The sequence below is a fragment of the Lepidochelys olivacea genome (genome assembly GCF_965140295.1).
Source record: "Lepidochelys olivacea isolate rLepOli2 genome assembly, chromosome: 2".
Lineage (NCBI taxonomy): Eukaryota > Metazoa > Chordata > Testudines > Cheloniidae > Lepidochelys > Lepidochelys olivacea.
Window position 1 is genome coordinate 38,479,174 of NC_140412.1, and position 19,237 is coordinate 38,498,410.

At 43.7% G+C, this 19,237-nt stretch overlaps 1 protein-coding gene across 3 annotated transcripts in view; it reads right to left on the bottom strand.

Annotated features, from left to right (window-relative positions):
* GRHL2 (grainyhead like transcription factor 2) overlaps positions 1-19,237 on the bottom strand; it is a 106,349-nt gene that overhangs the window by 26,421 nt on the left and 60,691 nt on the right. For all 3 annotated transcript variants that reach the window (XM_084618269.1, XM_084618270.1, XM_084618268.1), the window contains exon 9: positions 9,503-9,661. In XM_084618269.1, coding sequence (XP_084474395.1) covers positions 9,503-9,661 — 159 coding nt within the window. The remainder of the gene's footprint in view (positions 1-9,502; positions 9,662-19,237) is intronic.

The following is a 19,237-nucleotide window of genomic DNA, read 5'->3' on the forward strand; positions in this document are numbered from 1 at the left end:
CATACTCACTGCAAGTGGAAGACCTATGGAGGAGCCATAGAGTGCTCACTGGCACTCAAATGGCTCCTTCCTCACAGTTCCACTGGTACTATTAGTGAATGGACAAATGGTTAAACAAAGATGGGAAAATGTTCAAAATATAAAGTAGGGGGCTAAAACAAATGTATAGCTCAGTTCCACCGTAATGTTACAATCCGACTGAAAATGGCACAGCAGATTCTGATCTCAGATATAACAGGTATAAATCCAGAGTAACCAGTGATTTCATTGGAATCTGGCCGTGCACCTTCAAATTCTGTCCTTACTACATCAGCAGGCTAAAACTCAACACTGGCTCTTTTAAATCAGCATGTAAACATTTTCTCAATATACTTTGTCCACTTGTCAAATTTGAACCAATTATTTGTAAAAGAGGTGGTTTTCCCCCCATTGTCCTAATTGATATTTCTCACACTACAAGCAACATACATTGTAGTGCTTTCCTTTAATATTTTCTGAAAGGTCAGAGCCTGGGAAGGCTTTGCCTTTTAAGCCAAATGTTACTGGTGTCAAGATAAGACATCCAAACTTTCAAGGACGGAGACAGTTTCCGAAAAGGCCTCTCTTCTATATAGCTTGCATTGATTTGGTGCCATTCATCTAGATGGTGCCAAATGTGCTTTACAAATACATTGACTTCATTAGAAGTTCAGGGCACTCAACACTTCGCAGTAAGGTTTGAGCCAACATTCACAAAAAGAAATTGCAAGATTCCCATTGATTTCAGTGAGCATTGGATAGGGCCTAGGAACTTAGCACCTTGCAGGATTGAGCCAACTAGAGTAACTTTGCCTACCACTGAAATGAATCAGCTATTTAACAGCACATCATTGGGTACAATTCTCCATTGCTTTGCACCTTGCATTGTCACTTACATGCATGCAAAATGAATGTAAAAACTAACTACTATTCTGATTTGTTAGCATTCTGCACTCGCTTAGCAGAAGTGGCATTGATGAAACAAAGTGCAAAGCAGTGGTGAATCAGACCTGTTCCGCTTGTCTTTGCTTTAGATGCTGAGACAATGAGCCAGGCTGGAGTTTTAGCAGAGCATACAGTTCCTGATGGTGGATTTCTGTGGCTGAATCTTCTAATATTGATATGTGATAAACCAGACCTTTAATATTAACTGAATGCTTCCCTGTAGTGGAAACAGTCCTCAGCACAGAAATGTTGGGCTAAAAACCAGGCTATAGCCAGACAAATCATATAAATGAATGTGCATCCCTTACTAGATTTATTTTCTCCCTCTACTGCTAGCTGGATGAACAGTCATAATTCCAAAAAGCAACAACATAGGCTGAATTATTTCCACCATGGCTCCCTCCCTTCTTTGGAAAAATGGTCCTGAAGCATAACGTCTGTTCCAAAACTCCTCCATTTGGTGGAAGTTTGGATCCATATGTGATTTTGGAGCTTTTGGCCCATATACCTTTATTTCTTAGTAACATTAATGCTGTTGGCCTTTTTCTCTGAATGGATTCACCCAGACAAGCACAGTAACATAGTTTTGTATGGCAGCAACATGCTCATTACTTCTTCTGTTATTTATTGATAGGGCCCTACCAAATTTGTGGCTTGAAAAATGTGTCATGGATCGTAAAATCTGGTTTCCTGCCATGAAATCTGGCTTTTACCCTATACTATACAGATTTCATGCGGGAGACCAGCGTTTCTCAAACTGGGGGCCCCGACCCGAAGGGGAATGGTTGGTTATTTTAGGGGGTTGCGGTATTGCCACCCTTCCTTCTGCGCTGCCTTCAGAGCTAGGCATCCAGAGAGTGGTGGCTGTTTGCCAAGCCCCCAGCTGTGAAGGAAGCACCCCACCAGCAGCAGCGCAGAAGTGAGGGTGGCAAGACCATCCCAGGCCACCCTGACTTCTGTGCGGCTGCTGGCAGCGGCTCTGCCTTCAGAGCTGGGCTCCCGGCCAGCAGCCGCCGCCCTCCAGCTGCCCAGCTCTGGCGGCAGCACCGCCGCCAGCAGCAGCGTAGATGTAAGTGCCGCAGGACCGAAATACCCCCTACAATAACCTTGCAAACCCCCCACCCACCCACCCACCCACACAACTCCTTTTTGGGTCAGGACCCCGACAATTACAGCACCGTGAAATTTCAGATTTAAACAGCTGAACTCATGAAATTTATTATTTTAAAAATCCTCCGACTGTAAAATTTAACAAAATGGACCGTGACTTGGTAGGCCCCTAGTTATTAATAATACAGGCAAATCCCTGTATGTGAATTTCAGATTATCTGAAATGTATGTCTGTCCCCCAAAATCTGAAATTCATAAAAGGTTCTATTCTGCAAGGTGCTGAGCACTCTGCCCCAATCCAGCAAAGTAATTAAAATTGTAACCTACTGGGCAATACTCCCATGTTCAAAGTTAAGCATGTGGCTAAGTGCTTTGCTGGACCAGGGCCAGAATGTTCAGTGCATTGCAGGATCAAGCCCACAGAAACCACATTTCCTCTACTTAGCACTGAAGGTTGATGTACTGTAATAATGTACAAAGGGAAATCCATTTCCACCCATAGCGCTGGTGTCAAAGTAGAGAGCAGGGGAAGAATAGGAACAGCAATCAGTGTAAGGAATATGGGGTTAGGCCTCTTGACTTTGGAAGAAAACATCACAGGCACTGACTTTCAGCTTTCCCCAGGGGTACTCCATCCCCGCTCCACCCAGAGTCCTTCCCCCACGGCCCCACCCTCACTCTGCCTCTTCCTGCCCCTGCTCCCGCACCTCCCACAAGTGCACCCTGCCCTTGCTCCGCCTCTTCCTGCCCCCACTGAACAGCTTATCGGTGGTGGATGGGAGGTGCTGGGGGGAGGAGGAGGAACTGAATGGCAGGACCCACCAAACAGCTGATCGGCGGGTAGCTGGTGGGTTCTGAGCACCCACTATTTTTTCCCATGGCTGCTCCAGCCCCAGAGCACCCACGGAGTTGATGCCTATGGAAAGCATAGTATTGTACTGTGAACAAAGTACCCTGAGTCAAATGCTTCTTCAACTATTTTAACAGAACTGTAACATAAAGAATCAAACCTTTCTGGAGCCCTAATTCTACCATTCTACGTGGTAAAAGCACATTGCAATTCATGAATATAAATAGACTTGGTGGCAAGTTTCCCTGACAACCTATGTAATTTTATTAAGGCCTAAAAATTACATCATTTTATGATAAGAAGGCATGAATGTTCTGCATACGGTAAAGGAGCATTAAGGGTAGCAGGATTAACATGTAGGAAAATGAAACTCCATACAGGTTGTTTGAAGAGTACTTGGTGGACAACACCAGGGACAAAGCACTGGAGAATATGTAGGGATCACCAGTTATGCCTTTGCCATGTTTACCATTTTACTGTTATGCTTCAAGTAAAGCACAAGCTAGATCAGATCCTACATAACTGATATGCAAAAGAAATGCAATACTTGGTAAATAATATTGCTGTACATAAAATGTACTCTTGGATATAATTTTATTTATTTGAGGATTCTTCTTATAGTACTTTGATACTGAGTTTCAGTTATACTGTATTCATTCAATTAGAAGTTTGCCTTCAAAATTAGCCACATTTATCTGTGATTTGACTAAGGCCTGGTCTACACCTAAAAACTTAGGTCAACCTAGCTAGCTACATCGCTCAGGGCTGTGAAAAAATCCACACCCTATGGCTATTATTTGGTCAACCTAACCCCCGGTGTAGATGTGGCTAGGTTGACAGAAGACTCCTTCTGTTGATCTAGCTATGGCCTCTTGGAGAGATTAATTACCTACATTGATGGAAAAAACCCTGCTGTAACGTAGGAAGTGTCCACACTACAGCAGCAAAACTGCAGAGCCACAGCTGTGATTTTGTAGTGTAGACACATGCTTAGTCAATATATTAGACTTCCACGGGCTCTGAAGAGGCATGGTAACCACAGACAGCTATTTACAACAACACTGGCAGGTAAAAAACAAAGCATTTTAAATGTTTTCTTCCCTATTTTACAAACAACACCATAGATCAGTGGTGGACAACCTGCAGGCTGCACGCAGCCTGTCAGGGTAATCGGCTGTTGGGCCGCGACACAGTGTTTACATGGACCAACCACAGGCCTGGCTGCCTACAACTCCCAATGGCCGCTGTTTGTCATTTCTGGCCAGTGGGAGCTACGAGAAGCGGCGGCCAGCACGTCCCTGTGGCCTGACGTTTCCCGCAGCTCCCATTGGCCAGGAACAGCAAACTGCGGCCACTGAGAGCTGTGGGCAGCCATGCCTGCGGATGGTCAATGTAAACGCTGTCACGCGGCCCACCAGTGGATTACCCTGACGGGCCGCGTGCAGCCTGTGGGCCGCAGGTTGTCCACCACTGCCGTAAATGATTAAAGTGTATTTGCGTCTCACTGTTTATGCTGGAAGGAGAATTTCACTTTGCAATTCCCCCTATTTGGGCAACGAAAATAACCCAATCACTTTCTAGTCACTTTCATTTTCTGGCTATGTGCTCCCCAGCATGATGCTGCAATGCTTGTTTTGCAAATACTTCAGGGGTTGTGTGTTTATCTTTTTAAAAACTATTTTCATGGTAATTTTTTTGTTAATCCTGGAAAGGAGCAACAAAAGGCACAAAGAAATTTCCTTTTCTTCCTTTCCTTTCTGTGTCATTAGGTGGCACATAACCGAATTGTAAGAGAAACCCAGCCAGAGAAGCTCTAGTTAGACTGTTGGTAGTAAAAATACAGTACCTCTTGTCTATTTTGCTGTTCTGATCAGCTCATATCTGGCTCTTCTTCCTTTTTGCTGCCTGAATTTCTCTGATTGCCTCAGCAGGATGCAAAGGGCATTGGCTGCTGCTGCAATCCCCACTGAGTACTTTGGTCTGCCGTCACTCTGAAACAGTCAGTTTACATCCTCAGGAAGGTCTGGCTTCCAAGGATCTTCCAACCCCCAAGGAGCTTACTTGGTTCCTGGATCTGTGTGCTTGTCACTCACGGGGAGGCGCTATCCCTGCTTGGAAGGGGAGCCAAGGGCAGACTCAGAGTCTGCTGAGCAACCAAGAGGGAAAGAGACTATTTTGAGCAATAGGGGTCCCTGTTGGCTCGGGGAAGTGGGGGGTGGTAGAAGGGTGCCTGGATGGTCACCTGTGCACCTGTTCAAAGGAGGAGCAGTGCCTGAGAGAAAGCAGGGAGGGGGGAGTACAGTCAAATGATTGACAAGTAAATGCCCTCGAAGAAGAGGTAGCCTGACCAACAGGAAGTGAGATACTTGCCCCTAGGAGAGTTGTGAGTGGGGAGAAGCCATTTTTGGAGGAATCTGGAGCCAGCCACTGAAAGGGAAGGACTTGCTGTGGGGTGAGCTCCTGAGTCCCAGGCCTGCATGCAGGGTTCCCCTGAGAACTGGCTTCTGGGTACCTGGAAGCAATAGCCATAAGCCTGGCCCTTTCCCTCTTCAAGGTAACTCCCAGTGTATGGAATTCTGATTTCTGTTGGGAAACCGCCCTACTCAGCCAGACTGGGTTGGCCCTCCAGCTCCGAGATAAACACAGCTGCCACGTGGCAAGTGCTGCTCGTGCCTGCCTGCCTGCCTACTCTGAGTGTATCTGAGCGCTAGGGCAGGAGATTAGAGTTTGAGTTATTATAATTTGCACCTTGAGCCTTGCATCCTTTAGTGGTGAGGGGAAATCTCGGGAACAGAATCAGCCTCATTCCTGCAGGAAGAGGGTTCCTGAGAGCAGTGATCATCAGCTTCTCTGCAGTTGCTGAGGAGTCCAAAGTTCATTCGTGGAGTTGTGAGTGCACCATCTTTTAGTTAGCTAGTCCGGGAAATTGTTTGGGGAACCCCCTATTCCCTGAACTGTGTCCTCCAGCTGAGGGGTAAGGCTTGGGGGATTTTATTTCCTGCTGCCTATTAAACCTGTTGAGGGACTTACCACCTTATCTCATGTGTGAATTTTGTGGGCTGTACTGAACCCAATCAGCCAAGTTGCTTTGGGACTACAGAAGATATCATTGTCACAGGTCATCAAGGGCCCTTACGACGTACACATACCAATGGGACACTAAATTTGACTTTTGCTCTATCAGGTCACGGGACTGGGAAAATTCCTGGGTATTATCAGTGTGGGCAGCTGTGACCCTAAGAGTAATGTTTTACCCTGTTATGTTATATTTTCTTCCCACATTACTCTGTTGAATATATATATAATGTGTTTGTTATTTCTTGGGCGTCTCCAACTATCTGGCAAATAAGTGGGGATTTCCCAGTGCTTAGAATTTTTCTCCCAAGCTGACCTGGTGACCTGCCAGAAAGAAGCAAGGTGGGTGTAGGCACTGCCAACTAAATTCATATGGGAAGAAAATAAAGAAGTTACACTCTGCTGAGTGGGAGGTGGGAACCAAAAGAAGCCAGGCCTGTCCATCAAATCTCATAAGGAGATTGATGCTGAAGGAGGTAACCAGGTGAATATGAGACTACACATGTATGTATAGGAGAGAGCACAGAGGGTAGTTGAATCTCCTTGCCCAACCAATACTTGGGACCTGATTCTCCTTTCACTTTCAAGCATTTTACATCAGTGTAACTCAGACTGACCATAGTGGAGTTAATCTTGATTTATACCTGCGTAACGGAGCGGAGAATCAGGACCCAATCTCTACACAAAGTGCCAGTGAGCACCAATGGTGATGTTGAGTTTAGTGAAGTGAACTCTTGCACATTAAGAACTGGACTGAGACCCCATCAAATCATTTCACATAGGCTGCTAAACATCCTTCAGAGAGGGATGAATCTCAGTCATTATCAGCCTTTAGGACAACCTACAGTTAAAAGGTTTTATATCCTGTTCCCAATCCCCCTGAGCTCTCCAGCCCACATCTTTAACATAGTTTTGATGTGTGTAACATTTTAACTACCCTCGTGATGTTTTCTCCTACTTTAAGATGGTTTTGATTAAATGTCTCAGCATTCATTTCCTGCTTCCTAGCCTGGAAATGTGAAGTATCAATTAGGTGGATAGATAGTCAAAGTAATGAACATTTATAATTCAAATCTGCAGGTCACCCTTGCTGAGGTTGTGCTCTAGATGTCTTTCTTCCTTTTTTAATTTTTTTAATAGTTCATATTTTTCTAATTGCTTTTTAAAAATGGGTAGATGAAAAACACTCATTCCTTTGATATTTACTGAGCTTTTAACAGCCAGCTGTAGCTTTAAATCTCTGTAAATATTTGACATTCAAAGTTACAATTAAAAATATAGCACTTAGGCCTTAAGATGACTTCAGCGCATACATTTACATTCATTACTTTCAACATTTTTTCTCCACTCATAAAACTGCCTGATTAGCCTTCAAAGATTTTGTTGCCAAGAGGGTGCTAGAAGGAGGGGGGAATCTGTGAGGGAGATAGTGGATAAAAGGAGAGGGAGTGCTATCGTGATCTGAGGAAAGATCTAGAAGCCTGGAGCGCTTGAGATCTTACACTTACTTTAACACTGACTCCCTGTGGCTTGGCGTGCCTCTAACTTTCTGCCCCCGTCTGTAAAATGGGAATCAGAATTCTGAGTAACATTTTCAAAAGCACCTAAATGATTTAGCTTCCTGAGACCCCTTGACTTTCAATGGTACTTAGGTGCCTAAGTCACTTAGGGCAGGATCCACAAAGGCACTTAGGCACTCAACTGCCAGACTTAGGTGCCCACATCTCAGATTTGTTCAGGTGCCTAAATTCCAGTTTGAGGCTCCACTATAATCCACAAAACTCCAGCTGAACCCTGTAAGTACCTAGACTCACTTGGCACCTAAGTTTTCAGGGTAAAAGTTCCCTCGGAACCTAAGTTTCTGCCTCTTTGCACGTGCACTGCTGCCTCCCTCTAAGTGTCCAGATGCCAGTCTCCTGCCTCAACCCCAGAGCAATTCATGAATGAGGGGAAGATAGGTGTTCACCAGCCTAAGTCGCGTGCAGGGCCTGCTCCAGTAGGCAGCCTCTGAGCAGGGGTGTGCACAAGTGGGGGCAAGCAGGTAATTGTCAGGGACACAGAACTCCTCCAGCCACAGGGCCACAATGTGGGGAAGGAGCGAGCTCCTCCCAGCCCTGGGGTTGCAGTGGAGGGAGGATAGTGAGCTCCTTCTGGCCCCAGCAGGGGCTGGGGAGAATGAGCTCCTCCAGCCCCGGGGGCCACGGTGAGAGCTGACAGCTCCTCCAACCCTGGGCCTTGGTGGGGGCACAGAACGTGCCCCTCCCAAAGGGGTAAAATTTTAAATTCCTGTGCACACCCCTGCCTCTGAGCACACCCACCAGATCAGGGCCCATTCAAAATCTGGCTGGAGAAGGTGCCCATCTGATAACTTTTAGCTCAGTGGTTAGAGCACTCACCTTGGATGTGAGAGATCAGGTTTAATTGCCCCACTCTGCCAGAGGTGGAGAAAGGATTTGAATAAGGGTCTCCCACCGCTCAGGAGAGTGCACTAACTACTGAGTTATAGGAACTTCTGATATGGGTCTCCCTCTGTCTCTCCTGTTGAAGCTGATCCACTGTGGATAGACTCAGAGACGTTAAGGCCAGAAGGACCCACTGTGATCATCCAGTTTGAGCTCCTGCACGTCCCAGGCCTCAAAACCGGGTAAGGGACAGACTGACAAAGAAAGGTGGTTTTGGGGTTTCTGTTGAGTTTTGGAGCTGGGAGAGAGAAAGTGCAGCTCAGGGAGTTCCTGCTGAATTCTCCCTTCCCTGGAAGGGCATTTGCATGCTCTGAGACTTTAGCTGCCTGGATCAAGCAGCAGCAGCACTATTGCGAAAAACATCCAGACAGAGCGACAGCTACCGACAGCCAGCCAAGACCCTAGGAGAATTTCAGACCAGGAAACCAGCAAGCCTGGCTGGAATCAGGAGGGGGCCCTGCCCAACAAGGGGTGAAGTAAAAGTAAGGTGACTTCTGGTTAAGCTGGTTAATGTCACTGCACTGCAGCTCTCCATCTCGGCACATGCAGCCTTGGCTAACCCCGCTAAGGTGTCAGGGGATGAGGTGTGGTCGGAGGAGTTTGTGAGTATAAGGAGGCAGAAAATGGTTTATTTAGAAATGTTTATTAGTTAACCTTAATCCCTTCCTTTCCCAGATCCTATGTTCCTGTTCCCAGTAAAGTTCCCCCTCCCTTTGTTACACTGTTATTTTTGAAGGGGTGTTTCTGCGCTGCTATTATTTACCTTATTGTCCCCTGTGTCCTGGGATTTACACTCCTTTCCAGCTTGTAGGGTTATCATTGATTTTTCAAGGGACTGCAGCCCTGTGTATAGGGCACAGTGAGGAGTCACTTTGTGTGGAGGCTCCATGCACCAAGAAAAAATAAAAGAACCCAGGCCCCAACCCATACGAGGAGAGGGGAGAAGCCACTCCAAATATTGGTGATAGCAAGCACCTAAAAGAGAAAAAGGAGACCTTGGATATGGGCTCCCTCCATCTTTCACAATGTCATCTTCACTCACTTTGTCACAGAAGACCTTGATCTGGCAGTAGGCCCGGTGGATGGGTTTATTGCTGCGATTATTGTAGCTGTATGTGTCTATCTGAATCATCAAAGGAAGCCCTTTCACTCCTTTTTGAGAGGAGAAATCCGTGCTCAGGCAATTCACCGTGATGAAAATCTGAAGCAGAGAGATGGAGATCAGAAGTTACATTAAAATGCTGTGCAAACTGTTATTCTGAAATTGCTACTAAACATAGGACACTTGGGACCTATGGAGATGTCTGGCAAAGATTAAAGCAAAGGTCATTTCATTTAAAAACCAAACCAACACAAACCATATATCCAAAAAAGATACTGTTATTAAAGTCAACTACTATCTCAGTGCTGCCAATCTACCTCTCTACTCTGCATCTGTCTCTTTCATTCTGAACTAAAATCTTGGCCCATCTCGCTGACATCTCCTTGTGGATGTCCAGCCATCAATTCATTCTCAACATGGCCAAAAGAGAGCCCGCAGTGTTTTCCCCAAGCCCTCTCCATCGTGTGGACATGACCAACATGCTCCCTGTCACTCAGGCCCATAACCTGGGTGTCATCTTCGACTCAGACCTCTCAGACCCAGGCTGTGTTGAAATCTTGCTGATCACACATAAGCTACTTGTCTTTACTTTCATGGCCTATCCCCACACATTGTTAATTTAAAAACAAAAAAATCTTGCTGCCCCAAACACTTGGGACAAACTCCTCATAAACATCTGTGAAGCTGCCTCATTCTCCTTCTTCCGATCCTTTCTTAGCTCTCTTCTTTGCCATGAAGTTTATATAAAACTTGAGAACAGTTAGGCAGCTGGTATGCTGATGAATATTGTCTTCTGTCCTTGTATTCCCCTGGTCTGTCTGCCTGTATCCACCTGCTATCTCTTGCCTTATACTTAGATTGTAAGATCTTTGGGGAGGAACCATTTTTTTGTTCTGTGTTTGGATAGCAACTAGCAGAGTGCGGTCCTGGTGCAGGACTGGCATTCCTAAGTGCTATCACAATACAAATAATAAATTATTAGTTTTGCTCTGAAATACTGATTTCTCCCAATCCAGAATACCCCCCATGGGATTTTAAAGATGAAAAATGTGATACTAAAAAATCCAGTTGCTTTTAGTTATTTCCCATTGAAGTACCTGTGCATCATTTATTCGTTTGTGCTGATTATGTTTTAACTTGATTAGATTGATCTCTTTCCTATAGACGAAAATTAAGCACTTTATACTAAGAGGATACAAAGAAAAACAGCCAAAACAAATTACCTAAGTTATGGCAATGAAACCTTCTGGAGTAAAATTTACTGACTCCTAGAGGAAGAGCTTTGATGGTCTCCATAGAGAGCCCAAAGTCCTGCTCATCTGCAGGGACACAAGCTGTTGCCGTGGGACTTTGAGGGTGCAGAGGAGAGACTTGTAGGCGGTGGGAATCCACAGGATGGTATAAGAATTAGAGACGTCACGGAATTGCAGAGGCCTCTCCCCACCCACAAAAGGAAAGAATTTTGTTTAACAGGGAACATTCTCATAAAGTCCAGCCCCTCATATCTCTGTGCTAGCTTGCATCCAGAGAAAAGAACAGAGCTGGTGTCGCTTTTAGGGGAGGGGCACTTTAACTGCAGGAGTTAATATTACCGCAAGGTAGTTTATGATGGAGTTGGCAAAGCTTGTTTGCCTGACTGAGCTAATGGCACAGCAGCATTTCTGCACTTGATTGTATCACACTGCTGCATTTACAAATCAAGTAGTTGAACTTTAACTGAAATGAGGGGAAGGCATCAGGGAAGGGCCCTACCTGAAACTGATTTTGAAACAGATAGTGCTATTCTGCTTCAGTTTAGAGCCCAGCCTATCCAGTTCCCTAGGTTAGGGGTGGACATGGGTGCAAATTTCTTGGAAACACAGGGGGCCTTACGCTCATTTACCTTAAGTCTCTGTTACACTGTTCTGACAGTGCCTTATAGAGAACGTAAACATTGCTTTACATTGCTAGAGCATGGTGAAGGGCCTTAAGAGGTGAGAATCTGGTCCTGCTACATTTTAGTCTATATTTTTGCACCGGAAGGAACCGAACGCAACATTAAAAATGTGAGGGGAAACCCACGCCACATTTGCACTTCATGTTTGCTCAACAGGTTGCTCATTGAGGCACTCTGAAGCACACAGTGTGCTCACATAAGCCATAAAGCACTGCCCCCATCTTATCCAATTCCTTCACTGTGTATTCTCTCTGGCCTACATTTCTGGAGGTAGGAGAAATAGTAAGTCACAGAAGATAGGCTAGCAGTTGCAACGGTCTTTCATTTTTCTGTAACATTACAAAGATCCCTGTTACAGAGACAGATATCATTTAATGAAAATAATAGATGGACACAATAAAATTCAATATCTTAATCTTGCATAGTGATATTTCATCACTCCAATGGTCAATGGTTGTATATTCATGGCACACATATGAAGGTGAGGACTGGCATACTGTGCTTAATGTTGTCTCATTTGAACCATGAGGATAGATAGGTTGATTAGAATTAACACAGATCATTGATTTTCAGAAGAGTTTGTGTCTCAGAACACTTTTCTATTAGCTTCCCTTTAAAGCAGGCTTTTGATCTGGAAAAGCAATTTACAACATGGTAGGGTGGGAAGACTATACAGCTTCTTGGAATTTATTTTATTATTTTATTTCACATCACTGAAGATGACAAGGTGCTCCCTTGGGGTTTGCCTCTGGAAAACTTGTCTGACCAGTCATTAATTATTTGAATGCTCAGGGGGGTCCTTAAATTATTTATCAGCACATTTTCAATTTTTACAGAGTTTTTGACTCCACTGATTGGTCCTAGACAGGATGGCACTTAGATACCATGGTGACTGATGCTTTAGAAATAGATTGGTAGGTAGGCAGGCAGCAGAGAGCACAACAAAAAATCAAACTACCACAAGCAGCAGGACTAGAATTTGAAACATGGACTATTTTGCTCCAGACAGTAGAATTGCTCTTGGCATACAAATTATTCTAAAGCAGATGCCTTTTCTGTTATATATGTTCTACGAAATCATAAAAGCTGAACCATACTCCAGTCTTTCCACTTGTCCTATTGATAACTATGAATTCAGCTTCCAGCTTTGATCCCTTCTTAAAATGCATTATACACATCCCATATATGCTGTTCCTGGGAACAGAGGAAGACACGTTTGGAATTTGGTATGAGGTGAAAAGCAACAACATGGAAAAAGAACATGCTGAACCTCTTCTGTTGGATCACCCAGCCTGTAATCCTCTACAGCACCATCCTTCTCCCTTATAGCTTCCTCTGACTTCCTACATTGTTACTCTCCTTTCCCCTCTAGAAGAATTTAGCTCTGGCCATAATAGTTATTGTGGCATCTCTCTGCAGTGAAAGGAACCCAACTAACCTACTGAAGATTCTCCTTCCCCTTCCTAATATTGACCCAATGCTCATCTCCCCACTTCCTGAGGCAATGACTAAGGAATGTGGGCTGTTCTGACCAACAGTGATTTCAATTGCCCCTTCAAGTGGGGTCCACATTTCCCTGTATAACACCCATGTAAACCTTACTCTTGTCTGAGGCTGAGAGTGCAAACAGCCTCTCCTGAGGTAGCAGAACACACTTTGCAACTAGCCATGAAAGGGTGCAAAATAAATCATACCAGGCTCCCAGGCCCATTCTTCCTCACACACTGAGAGTCGGGAGTCAGGAAAAACAAGAGTGTCACATTCAAAGATACTCTTTGGTCCCAGAGCCTTCTTGCCCTGGCCTCCTCCATGGTGGAGTCATATGGCTGGACAACATAGACTTGGAAAAAGCTATAATAACAGTACTGCTGTTTTTCCGAAGGTCCTGTCTAATATTCCATATACAACTGTATTTGGGATTCTGACTACAGGCACTTGACCCCCAATTCATTCACAAATACGACTCCAATATGTAGGGTAGACAGGACCTTAACTAAGTTCTCCAACCAGGAAGGAGCCTTGGTTGTATCTTTGGTGCGGAGAGAACTTTAGCTGGGGTTCCGCTGGATGTGAGGAACATGTTTGAGCAATAAGACAATCGTGGTATTTCATCCATTTGCTCACCTGAGCTACTGCACTTTGACAATGAAAAATTAAACTGGAGAAATGTTTGATGCATGAGAAGCTGACAGAACTGGCCTAAACAAATAAGAAACTGAGACCAGCCTATATTGTTTCATATGGGAAACCTATAGCCAAAATCTCTGCCTCTTTTCAGGGAGGAGTTCCTCTCTTGTGCAGCAATTATCAGGATTACTTATCGTTTGATAACAAAGGCAGGGTAATTAGTGCTGTACAAGACAAAAAAAAACAAACAAAAAAAAACACAGCTACCTGCCAGGAGAGAATGGAAGGTTCAGGGATTAATTTTCCCTTTATCATTTAATCCAGCCAACATGACTCCTACCTCAATCTCCTGTTTTATACACTGTAAAGGTCTTTAGTCATTAAATCTGTAACATATAAACCTTTTATTATTGTTTGCATTTCTTGTTTTCATCATTTTAAAAAGAACTGATAGCAGTTTTTTACAGCAAAAAATTAAACCCTGAGCAACCATTTCCCTATATATCACTGCCAATATACGTAGTCTATCCCCAGAGCTCCGTTCTTTAGAGGACTGATCCGTCTTCAGCTTTTGAAACATCACATTCCATACTGTGACACCAAAGAGTTAAACTACATGTCTGTTCACTGGAAAAAGAAAAATCAATCCCATCATCGCTTTTATATACCATAAATGCAGCTTTATAGTTTCTCTTGCCATGCATTACCTTATAAATCCTATACAAAGGTAAGGCCTTTGATTTAGTTCAATACCAATGTCTCCAGAGAATGTTTACATTTCTCTTTTGAAGCTTCCTTAACCCACACCACACCCCAGTAGCTACATAAAAATGCCATTTGCCCTTAATCCCATCTGCATATTTACTGAACCATTTGTATACAAAGAAATTTCAACCTTGCTTGCTACCACAAGCTGTTTTATTATCCTCTTTATACATATACAGAGGGATGATTTATTAAACCTGGCTCCAAGCCTAATACCCACAGAAGTTCTGGTACCAGTCCTCAAATACAAAATGTCTATTCCTTCCAACTTTAAAAATTAAAAAAAAAAAGTTTGAAAAAGACTAATCTTTGGGGAAGGGACTTCTTTGTGTTCTGTGTTTGTGCAGCCCCTATCACAATGGGGGCCTGGTCCAGGCCTGGGGCTCCTAGGTGCTACAGTAATACAAAAAATAATAACAATAATTAATAATTAATGTCTTCCTTCCCCAGTGAAATGGAATTTGATATAGCTTTAGAAAGGCTATGAATAGGTAAGGCCATCATAAAACCTACACTGCTCACAAGATAAACAAAACACATTATCTATATTGACTATACAGAAATGCATAGGTCACCACAATGCAACCACCTCAACCCAATCTACATGCTGCTTTGCATCTGCATTAAAGTGATATTTTTCTTCATGAACTGTGCACTGAATTGGTGCCTTGACCTTCATATAAAATAATCACGGGACGTAAATTGCCTGTATGCATGTTTTTTTCATCATGGAGAAAGCCCAGATGTAGCTCAGTCCTAACTGTTTAAATTCGTTTTCTATTAATCATGCTCAAGGCACCAATTTATTTTCAGCTACATCTTAAGAGTTTGTGCAGCTTAGGGGGAAATGTTTCCATGAAGCTAGTGTGGTCTCTGGTCTGGTTTTTAATTACTTTCTCTGAAAGTTCAAATTTTATCATGAGTCAAACTGAAAATGTAACTGTTACCAAGAAAAGAAAGAGTTATGTTGTCGCCAAAGTTCCACTAGATCTTTGTTATCCAACCAGCGGTGACTTCAGCACATCTATAATACAGCAGGACAGACACTGCAGAAATATTAGCTTTTTATACTCACATAGCCATTCCACGCTTAGTTATTTGTTTTTCATCTTCCTTTACCAACATTAAAGGCTGCCTTCATGTTAAACTAGGTGAGAAACCAGCTCATCACCTTGCTCTTAAATATAGATATTCTGTGCATAAAGACCAAGTGGGGAATGAAAGTGAGATGGGTTACTTGCCAGATAAAATCTTTTTTCCCATTCTGGTGACATTCCCTTAATACCTACAGTGTCTTTCTTCTGAGGAAGCTGGAGATGAGGCTTAACATAACTGGAAATCTCTTCTTCTGATCCCCTCTGGGCCCCAGATCTAGCCAATAAATCCCATGGAGTTAGCCTAAATCAGTAAGAAAAGTCAGCATTCAGAAGGAGGAGGAAGTGTGTGCGACTGAGGGCCTACTCCTGCTCTCACTCAACTGAGTAAGACTGTTGCTGTTGACTTCAGTGGCAGTAGGATCAAGTCCTGAAGGACCTTAATTGGCAAAAGAAAATGATTCTTCTGCCAGGGAGCCAGATCCAAAGCCCACTAAAGTGGGTGGACAGACGCACATTGAATTCAGTGTGCTATGTATCGGGTTCATGGAGAACGATTCCTCTTCCTCTTTCAAGCTACACTAAGGAACAGTGCGAAAATCAAGGATTAAAGCAAGATGTGCTGGCTTTATTGAAGCTGTAATTCTCTTATAACTGAGGAGATAAAAGAGGTCTCTGCTTGAATTCTTTGTGTGTGTTTGTTCCCTTTACATAAGGCCAAACTGATATTCTGTGTGAAAGTTCTGGACAGCCTTCCCTTGCTGATGGCCAGATTTTGACTCCCTTACTCAGGCTGAGTAGCATCTTTCTCCTCAAATTGTTCCACTCAGCTGGAATATGGAGGGGGAGGGGAGGATCTGGCCCTAAATCAGCTGCCCACCAGATGGGGCAGGCAATAACGGAGAAAGGAAAAATCTAACTCTGGAGATAGGGCATGTCTGAGCCCGGCTGAGTACATACCCACTGGTTTCAGGTGGGTTTGTACTTGGCACAGCTCAGCTGTGCCTGCCCTCCTGCTACCAGTGGTACCACAGCGGCACTGCTGTTTATATTCACACTAGCTCGCTTAAAACCCAGACCGAGCATGTGTACACAAGCAAGGGAATCACATCCCGAGCTCATTGTGTGTGTGTGCTGGCCAATACGTTTCAGTGTATGGTAGTAATTCGCAGCAAGTTGTACCTATCGTGTTATCATATAACCCGCTAACTGCATCTCCCACATTTATCACTAACCATCTCATTCTTGTCAATACACATAGATTTCAAGTCCACTTTGAGTCAAATATTTGATGATCATGTCAATGACTAAGCACAGGCTGCCATGCATTTCCATGAGCAACTGCTGCAGGAAACAGGTTCTCCAGACGTCATGCATAGCAGCATGGCAGCACTATTTTGTCCTAAAAAGACTCATTAGCTCCTATTATTTTAAATTCCCAGTGATGCAAGAGAGAGTTGCCTTCTTAACATTATGGAGAGGGAGTGACTGGAGTGGCAGAGTGGGAGAAAGCTCCCTTGGCCATTCTGCTCCTATCTCACATGGAATGGCAGAGGCGTACCTCTCTAAAGCCCCTGGTGTGCTGGCCAGGGTTTGACAGTGTGGTTTGACAGTATCAGTTGTGGCTGGTTACAGAATTGCCAACGCCAAGTAGCTAAAATTCAGGAGCCAGGCACCCAGAAATCATGAGATTGGATTTCAAATAATGAGTTTTTATAAAATAATAAATTTCATGGATTCCAAAGGCAGAGGGCACCATTATGATCATCTTATCTAACCTCCTATTTAATACAGGCCAAAATAATTCCTAAGGCATACCTTGACTGAAAAGTTGTCAGTGATGGAGAATGTGCCACAACTCTTGGTAAGTTGTTCCAATTGTTAATTACTCTTACTATTAAAAATGTATGCTTTATTTCCAGTCTGAATTTGTCTAGCTTCAACTTCAAGCCATTGGCTCATGTTTTACCTGTTTGTTCCCTGTGTAGGTACTCACGCACAATAATCAAGTAACCCCTCAACCTCTTTGTTAACCTAAGCAGATGGAGTTCCTCGAGTCTATCACTTCAAGGCATCTTTTCCATCCTTTAATCATTCTTGTAGCTCTTCTCTGAACCCTCTCCAGTTTATCAACATCCTTCTTGAATTGTGGGCACCCAGTCTAGACACAGTGTTCTTGCAGCAGTCACACCACTGCCAAATACAGAGGTAAAACAATCTCTCTACTCCTTAAGTTCTCTGTTTATGCACCAAAGGATCATGTTAGTCCTTTTGGCCACATCATACTGGGAGATCATGTTCAGCTGATTATTCACCATGACCCCTAAATCGTTTTCAGAGCCACTGCTTCCCAGTATAGAGTCCCCTATCCTATAAGTACGGCCTATGACACCCAGGTCTTTAATCCCCTCTCCTTCATTAAACAAAGAGTCCTTGTGGCAGCTGCCTTTCTTTTTTCCCTTCTCTCCACAATGGAGGGAGCAGGAGCGGAAGGAGGCAGATTCTAGCCTTCATTGTAGGAAGAGCCCCAAGTTGATTAGTTGATCTTTATTTGCAAGGGGGGCGGGGCAAAAATGATTTTGGAAGGGTGTTTGATGGGGTGTCAAATATTTTTGCCGGGCAGGGGGATATCTAATTGCCAGCCCCACCACTTACTTTGGACAGCAACTTCCCCATGCCAGTGTCCTTACCATTATCATGCTCCTACCATATACACAAGGGTGCCAGCAAGAGAGAGGCCCTCTATGAGGGGTCCATGCAGCTCTGGCTCTCCCTTCCCACCTTGGATTTTCTTGGACACCCTGCTGGATTCACCTACTTTTCCTGGGCATGAGGCGAGGGCAGGCTGGGTTGGAAGTCCCAGAGGAATTTTTCATGGCAACTAGGCCGAGTACAATTATACCGTTTAACAAGGCCCAGGGTCTGAAGGAACTCAGGAGCTTTTCAACACCTTTGTTTTAAAGATGTGTTGACTGTATTTTTCTCTTCTACAATGGATTAAATATAAAAATCTCTTTTAAAATAATCTCAGTGTTCCCAGTTAAATCCACAAACAGCTGGGGGAACGGAGGCTGAGGCTGCTGATTAGTTCTGAGTGCAGTCTGCTATGAGTAGAACGCTGCTGTAGGATGGAGAGGGGACCTAGGCTGGGAGTGTATCTGCCCTTCTGGGTTTGTCAGCCCCTTTGTGCTACATTAGTACAGTGTGGTTTGTATTTAAAATGAAGCTGGGCCCATAATCTATTGAGCATTGACAGTGTTCAATATTTATTATCATTTCTAGATCTCTAAAAAGCTTTTTTACACTGCACATTTTGCTTGCTGACAAAAGCTTAGAGAATACAAGCTTGTTTTTAGCATTACCTACAGCTTTTCATTTCTCACACATATCATTGCATCTGTACAGCTTAATGTAATGACCTGCATGCCAATACAAAATTGGAAAAGCCCAGAAACTGCCAGTTGAAATCCAGCTAAGCATTAATAGGTGAAAGTTTAGATAAACTCATACTGATTTAGGTAGCCATATAATCTCGACATGAATATGCACTCAGTTCAATCTCTGATTAACTGTATCTCCATGAATAAATTATGTTAGTCAGAATTTACATCTATTCCTGCAGGCAGGAATGCTCTCATCTAAGAGAGCTGTGCAGGAACCAGATTTTTCATTTTGCACAAAAATCCACAATTTTGAATGTTTTTCGGTTTTGAAGCAGAATGAAAACAAAAAGAATTAGAATATTCCTACACA